We start from the raw sequence: 8,359 nt of genomic DNA on the forward strand, positions 1-8,359 counted from the left end.
TAGATCTCGTCGTCCTCTACAAGAAAGGTTGTATGCAATTTTTCCGTATGTACAACGGTTTAGGAGTAATTAAGGAAAAACGAAATTTTTTTCCAAAAGTTCGCTGTTTCGACGCTGGGATGGTCGGATTTTGTCAACATCAATAAAATGCCAAATAATCATACTTAACTCGTTAAATACTCAAGTTAGAAGAAAAATACATAGAATCTTTCTTGTAGAGGACATCAGTGCCTACAATATCTGTATAATAAACTTTTCGCTATCGTCAATAATTAATCGGATATTTCCTTCTATACTTTTTAGCACGTAGCTATTTGTTATTAGCATTGTTCTTCCGACGTTTGATTTCTTTTTAATTATAGGAAATGCGTTTTTCTAAGGTACATAAACTTTTGAGATTCACTGTATAGCCAATACATCCTTAAAGAATGCCGATTTGTTCAATCTTTTGATGGACGACACTTGGAAATGTCCTAAGACTTATGGATGTTTAATGATACGATGCGAGTTATGATACAAGTGGTTGGATTATTTGGGCTTGTACAGCCACTGAATTCGTCCACGAAATGGTTTCTTACTATCGTCTTATTAATTGTCAATATTTGATGTGAACTGTCTATTTGATTTAAATTAATGATGAATATAATTAGTGTCAAATCAACTTCCGTTACTCTACTAAGATGAATATGAAACTTGTATTCTTGGTAGTTTATGCACGAGCAAATGATAGATCGATTTGATATCCGCAAACTAATAAAATGAAAACAGAAAGTAAATAATGACAATCGGGAAACGGGAGGAAGATGCATTAATCAAATGTTGACGACTTCCATGCAGAAACACGCGTGCGGGAATTGATTAACATTTGATTTCTTCTAATTAAAATCTACAATTTTTTGAGATTCGGAGAGTCGTAAAGTAATATTAACATTATGTGTCAACGCGATTCCACGTGTAATGTCAGAATTACGAATGTCACAGTAGAAAGTTATCTACATTCTATAAACACGTCAGCTCTATATACATGTTAGTTTTATTATCGTTTATAAACTGAACGAAGTAAAAATATGTATATATCAGAGAGTGAAGCGTTCTCTGGGACAAGTTCTTTTGCTGAAAAATTATAATTTCCCTACTGTCAAAAAAGAGTAATTATTGTCATAGGAAAATGTTATCGATCATGGACGAGTACGTTTCTCGTGGTCAAGACCAAAGAGACATTTGTGTGTCGATCGACCTACTGCGTACTTCTGATTCACATAATCTAACATACATGGCAGCATGAGCACTGTAATATATATGTATACATATCTGCCTCATGACTGAGACCTTTAAATAGTTAAGATAGCTTTACGACGCCGGTTAATTTATTTCGAAAATACATTATGCAAATGCGACGGCTTGAGTCATTAATTAGGACGGACCCCGAATTTCTTTCACGGCGGCTCGTCCAGCTATCAATGATTTACCGATACCCAATTTATTGAACAAGTTATGTTGTAACGAAAGTTATCGGTACGATGACTCATGGGGATGTTCGAACATCCGGTCTAGAGAACGTTCATGAATATACACATTTCTTGAAAATTATTATTTTATTCAAATTCGAGATACACACGAAAGTGTACGCTGCAGATTTTTTGCTGCTATTCATTATAATGCTAATTAACAGGTTGAGGTGTTTATGCGGAAACTAAATTCAAAAAATGAAATTTACGACGAAATTGTTTGTATTCTTCAATTAAGTATACTTTTGATGTCCTACATATATTCTCACGTGGACTCTTTGTATTTTACTACTTTGTATGCATGTATTTAAACATAATTCATTTTAAATTCTTTAATGCATGAAAGTATTTTGGTGACAGATGTCAATCAGTATATAGACGTCCCGACCTTTATTTCAATCAATTTCTGACCTTCTACGTCTCATTAATGATCGCCAGTCCATTTAATGAGTTTAGCGATCTCAAGGTATCGATTGCTCAACAGCGATTTAAGTTTTCAAACTTTCTACTATCTACGCATAAAAATCTTATGTGTATTTTGATAATGTAAACAACTGATTACATGTGTTACAGCTTATTCTTGATCTGAATAAGTAATTTTTATCCTTCTTGTGAATCGAAACAACGATGTCTTTGAACTTTGACTTCCTTGGAAAATACATTGGCACATCGCAGTTCGTCATAGAATTATCCACAACATTTTTAACATTGTCGATCAGACGTCTGCATGAGACGGTGTTTAAACCACTTAAGCAAGTAGTGTAAATAAAAAGTTGTCGCACGCAACGTACGCGGAAACATAAATTGTCTCAAATGTTTTTAAAATTTATAATAACAAGTAGTTTAAGCGTCCTTTACGAACGAACGGGAAACTGAATACGCGTTACGGTATTAAAGATGAAGATGTTCAACCCCAAACTTGAACTGTTTTATTATCGTACGGACGTGAGTTCATAAGATTTAAAAGACGTCGTTCTAATGTATTTCTGTTTTCTTTTCAGTTCCTGCATCAAATATTAGTTTTTTAGCCAATTGATTGTATAGAACGCTTTGTAATTCAAATGATTTGTCGGTACGCGTGAAGAAAAATAAAGAGATGAGGAGGAAGTGTGATCGTTCCGTTCGACGACGGTAATATTTTTTGGTGTAATTAAGCCATTAGCTAACGACAATTAGTCAAGGCTTGACACCGTATTTGCATTCTGTTATTAAGTGGTAATATTGGCAATGGGCAACAATACAGAGGCAACATTTATACACGCGTGGCTTACTCACTTTTGTATTGGTGTAACGGAATGGTGAATTTCATGGTTGCGACCTGGTTTACACGCGTTTCGTTCTTTTCCTTTTTTCGTCTCCTTGATCGAAAGACTCTGAAACAGAAGCGAGTATATACTGCAAATTACTTTTTAAAGGTGACATATCGATCTGATAATTGAAGTAGACATTAAGTAAGAAATAATTGTAATTTACATCCTCGCATTGTTAAAACACGCCGACGCATATAAATGCGAGGTACAATATAATACCTTATGGCTGATTTTGTAATTAAGAAATTACATTTATTTTTTATAAAAATTCTCTATGTTTCATGCAGCAGCATAAATGTTGAGGTATTCTCGTTTATCTTTATCACTCGTAAATTAGATGATTCCTAGATTGCGGACTTTTATACAAAATAAAACATTTAATATATTTCTTTAGACACACTTTTATCGTTTACTCAGTGTAGTGTGACTTTTATAAATGGTGTTCATTTTTCACTTAATGGTGACCAAGAAACAGTTTGGAATATCTATGAATATGGAAAAAGGTTCCCAACGAGATAGTGTGACCTTTTATGAATTTCTCAAATAAAGGAACACGTTTTTTATGAATATTAGCATACTGTATCTTTTGTAGCGAGAACTGACGCGTTTCAGTATAAAAGATTTTAAAATTTATTTCATAGTCAAAAACTAAACATGCTACTTTCAGTGAAAGGTAGTTTAGAACTATTGATTTTAGTATGCCTTTCTTGTAACTTTTCATATTCCTTTTTAGGAAAAGGAACGAAACCCGTATTCCTTAGAATCGTCACGGTGCAAGAATTGACTCGCGCGTATATCTTACACGGGTTCGCGTTTAGTGTCCGTTAAAAGACTGATTGAACAGTACGCACGTTCGTACGAACAGGAAGTTCGAAAAAAGGTGTGCAAACACCTACAGAATTCTACAAAGCCAGCTCGGGAAAGACCGCAGACGTAGGTACATATGTTAGTTATAAATAATATGTTTGAACCGTAAGAAAAAACGTACGTCGCAAGCTCTAAACGACTGAACAGTGAGGTTTGTCGAAGTGATTGACGCTTTAGCCGGTTATATACACTAGTTAAGGCCAAATTGAGTCTTCCTCTTTCCCCAATGAAGTCTCTGTTCCTTGTTCCTTCCGAGCTTCTTATTTCTCCGGTTTTCTCATTCCCGTGAGTCACGGCTCGATGTACTTGTTTAACTATGTCGCGTTGTTATCGATCTTCGTTTCAATCACGATGTATATCGAAAATTAGCAATTATAATCGATGGTGACAAGAAAGGGTACAAGAAGCTACTGCTTCTGAACTTTTTATTATGAATAATGAATCACTCTCGTGGCGAGGACATCGCGAAACTATTGTTAAATTAATTAGAGAGATTGGATAATGTTCCTTTGTACATTCTCTATTTGTACATCTTGCACTCATCAGAAGTGTGGACAATATCTTAAGATGCAGTTTAAATGTAAAGACGGTTTGTTAAAATTGTTCAACGATTTAATAGATAATTATGTGAAAAATTAAGCTTGTCTTAAGATAAAGTTAGCTTATCGACTCTTGCATGTTCTTCATCGCGTTTCGTATTTTATTGATATTCAACTTCCCCGCTATTTACATAAAATGCTGTTCATTTTTACCGTTTCAGGAAATACTTCTGGTTAATGTGTCAAAACAAGAATGTTACTTAAATGTTACGTTCCACATAAATTAATCGGTAGGTCACTGAATATGTTTCCTTTTTTTTGCCATTTGCATTTTTGCCATTTTTTCTGCTTATAAATAATCGACGTCTATATACACGATTGTCTTATTTTTAATAATTACCGTTCGAAATTTTATCAGAATTAAATTAACTCAATGTAGTATTAAAAATCTGGTATCCAAAATATTCGTATATGTTTAGATTATCAAATATAGAGAAAGATAGCACACTTCTTTTTTTTCATCAAAATGCCTGCAAAATTAAAGTTTATTCGCGAATGATTGCTTTCGATCGGTGATTTCAATGCTGGGCCTATACGGCTTGTACAAAAATCTCAATACTTACAATGTTTAGTTCTATGAAGTATTAGGAATTATATTATTACATATTAAATTACAGATTGTTTACATTCAAGTTTAGCGTGTTAATTTATAAATTTTCGTCTTACAGAATGTGAACAACTAAATTTGTTTTTGCTCGATTTCAAATACGCAATATGGAATTTGTAAGATCAGTTGGCTTAGGAAGCATAAGATAAGCATGAGTTAATCTTTCGCAATGCCACTCTTCTCCTTTTTCTATTATAATTTGATTTCGCGGAACCTCAATCAGCTTATATATTATGGAGGCCACTATAAAGTAAGGCGATCCAAGCTATTTTGTCATCTTTTGAATACGCGTGTTGCATCAACATGAGAACATAAAATAGGAAAGAGAGTGTGTTATGCAGAATCGTGCGTGACGCGCGTGTCTATTAGGCATCTCTTGGCGGAATGAGACCTACCGGAGTGATCGGAGAAAATGAAATCTGCATGTTTAGACAACAACGCTAGCGTGTTAGGATATTTCATAGACTATTATTTTCCGTTCAACTCGAAAACTATTCTCCACCTAATTTTTAGCCGACGTGCGATACTTTTGAAGTAGCGAGAAAAATAATTTTAATCAAGCAAGAAACATTTGTTCATTTATCCATTGTTGAAAATAACATTTTTCTCGTATAATTAAAATTCACTAAGCCATTTATTAACTTCAATTGAAGATACTTTTCAAAATTCCAATTATGTATTTTAATTGATCAATTTTGTCGGGAAGCTACTTTTCAAAAACTGGCTTTAAAACTAAGAATTAACGAAATTCATTACAAGACAATTGTACGTAATTTTACTTACCGAAAAGGAGCTCGATTTTACAAGATCTTCATGAACTTTAAAATTCCATGAAATTGCAATGTAATTCGGTGGCACTGATTACGAACAATATTTTTCACACTTCCATTGCACGATTAAGATCGTAATTTTAAGATAAGAAGAAAATCTGCGCTCTTTTCGCTGTTAAATATTGTAGAAACTTAATGGAAAACTATAATTGCGTGGCTTTCAGGTAAAAATTCGGCAAGCCACTTTGCGTCGTTCGTGGCTACACACTTCCTCCCTACTCTCTTCTTATTAGTGAGCACGAATCTTGTGTCCACTCTGCTTTATACTGTCTCCTGATCATTAACCCCCATACGACGCTGAAGGAGATAATGTTCACGACTTTTCTAGTTATTCAGAGTCAGAGACAGATGATAGTAATCAATGCACTTCAATAGAAGAAATGATTTATGCCTTGACTTTGTTAATGAAATTGTTAATTTTGTTACGTGTGGAGCATCGTTTAAATACTTTAAATAAGTATGACCCGCTAAAATATTTATCATTCTAACTTCATGTATGAGAATTCAAAGGAAGTAACACTGTCATTTCATTGATAGTAAAATTTTTCTTTTTTATCAGTATCGATCTTTGGGAGTCTCATTGTCACTTCTTTGGTTCGAAAGAGGGTCCGAGCTGTGGGCCTTACCTTAATATCGCCTGAGTTTGGAAAAATAAAAAGACAAATGTATAACCTGTTTTTCAGGGTAAAACCCGGGTATGGTATTTCGATTATCAAAAACAGGTTGCCATTCTGTACGAGTCTACGATGTGTTTTTCAGAGTAATGTTATTGAGATCCGAATTTTTATTATCTACTATAATAACGAAATATAATAATTACTAATAGACAATTTTATAGAAGTTACAAAAATTGAGTTTTCTCTCAATGCAACTCGCATTATTAAAAATAGAACAATAATTCTGTTTTATTTTCGGAACTGGAATTATAACACGAAAAACTCGTATACCTGCATAACTTGTTTAGATTATATGTATAACAGGAAGTTTCTTGGTGAAGAAAAAGTTCCATGAGTGATTTTACTATGTTTTATGTCTAAGTCAATGATTCTCAACCACCGCGAGATTCTTGAATTGCCGCAACTACCAGGCTGTGATCCCTCCTGAAATGAAAATTATTTATCTTTTTTACATTTTTTCATCATTTGACACTGGATTCAGTTCAAATATTTATTTGGCGAATTCGGATTTTCAGCTTTGACTAACATAAAAACTAAAAAAAGATCCAGGCTTTTAAATCTGAATTATAATAATATGAAATAATGAATAATATGAAATAAATCTGAATCTCAAATATAAATAAAGTTATCGAAAAACATCAAGCTCAAATCTCACGTGAAATGTAATTTGTAATTTATTATTAAATAAGTATTTTGTTTGCTTTGTAATGCAATTTCCATTTTATTTTTCATTGAAAATTATTATCCTACGCTAATAATTATAGTAAAACGTTCTAATTTATCTTATTATTAGTGAGCCGCCAAATGTTTAAATTATTAAAAGTATACCGTCACGGAAAATAGGTTGAGAATCACTGATCTAGATAATTATTTTAAATAATTTTCAAATTTGTGAACAAGATGTCACGAAAGATCAAAGTTTCATTTATAAATATTGTCGATATCATCACGTGTCATCTTTTTTTTTGTCTACCTTACATTTTTTACATTTCTGCAATCTTTATATCGTGCTTGCTAATAATTATATTGGGAGATTATCTTTTATTTCGCAGAATCTTCGAATAACATATTTTGAAAGAGATTCTTTAATATTTTTGTTACGTCTCATGTAGTATGTCTACTACAGTAATCTATATTTATATCAACTTATAAGATAAATCACGTCAAGGTAATATTTATTAAAATTCGTTCACAAAGGATCTCCCCTCAATTATTTATTGTTAATTTCCAGTCGCACCATATGTATGTAATGAAGCTTCATAAAAAAAAGTTATTCTCATGTGCGTGTTTCTTGTTTTTTCGAGATTATTTCCAATAAAATGAGTACGAAATTTATTGTTGCATGATGGTCCCTCCGTGTAATTTATAACGTCAAGGTCCGCTATAAATCGATAGAATTCTTTCTTGGTCTCAATTAATGAATGTTAGTAAACCCGGAACCATTTTATACTATATACGACACATTAATAACCGTGAACTTTACGATTTCGTACGTTGCTAACTTGTGCAATAATTTACAATCAAATAATCGAGGATATTAATTTTATTCAGCATTGATTAATGATTACTGAATATTCTAAGACACGAAATTACATATTTTCGGTGTACCCCGTTAGGTGACGTCTGTTGTTCGGTACTATTATTCTCTGCGTCATATTTTTTCAAGGTATCTGACGCACGAATGCATCAAATGAAGAAAACACTTTAGAATTCAGTGACATTTAGAGAAAAATGACCCCTCCATATTGTCCTCGAGGTTACTTCAGTTAAACATGAAGACTATTCCTATTGACTTTATTTTACATATCGAAGAGAAGAGAAGCCGTTCACAATCGTTTATAGAAACAATATTTTATTTAATATACAATATCAAATGTTACGTAAGGAAGAATTTATAAACGCTTAATAGTTGACTTACAATTAGTGAAACTTATTTATATTAGTTTAATGCAATTTCGTTA

The 8,359-nt window shown here is 32.7% G+C and overlaps 1 protein-coding gene across 2 annotated transcripts in view; it reads right to left on the reverse strand.

Annotated features, from left to right (window-relative positions):
* Positions 1–5,959, reverse strand: part of LOC108629971 (scavenger receptor class B member 1) — a 15,947-nt gene extending 9,988 nt beyond the window's left edge. The window contains exons 1-2 of one of the 2 annotated variants that reach the window (XM_018033001.2): positions 5,675–5,959; positions 2,784–2,881 (exon numbers count right to left, since the gene is read on the reverse strand). In XM_018033001.2, the coding sequence (XP_017888490.1) occupies positions 2,784–2,817 (34 nt within the window). In that variant the 5' untranslated portion in view covers positions 2,818–2,881; positions 5,675–5,959. Of the gene's footprint in view, positions 1–2,779; positions 2,882–5,674 lie in introns of those variants that run through there. The other variant, XM_026818059.1, reaches the window with a different exon arrangement.
* Between the last annotated feature and the right edge of the window lie 2,400 nt (positions 5,960–8,359).

Source organism: Ceratina calcarata, unplaced genomic scaffold (assembly GCF_001652005.2).
Source record: "Ceratina calcarata isolate Rehan_Ccalc_2016 unplaced genomic scaffold, ASM165200v1 scaffold140, whole genome shotgun sequence".
NCBI lineage: Eukaryota > Metazoa > Arthropoda > Insecta > Hymenoptera > Apidae > Ceratina > Ceratina calcarata.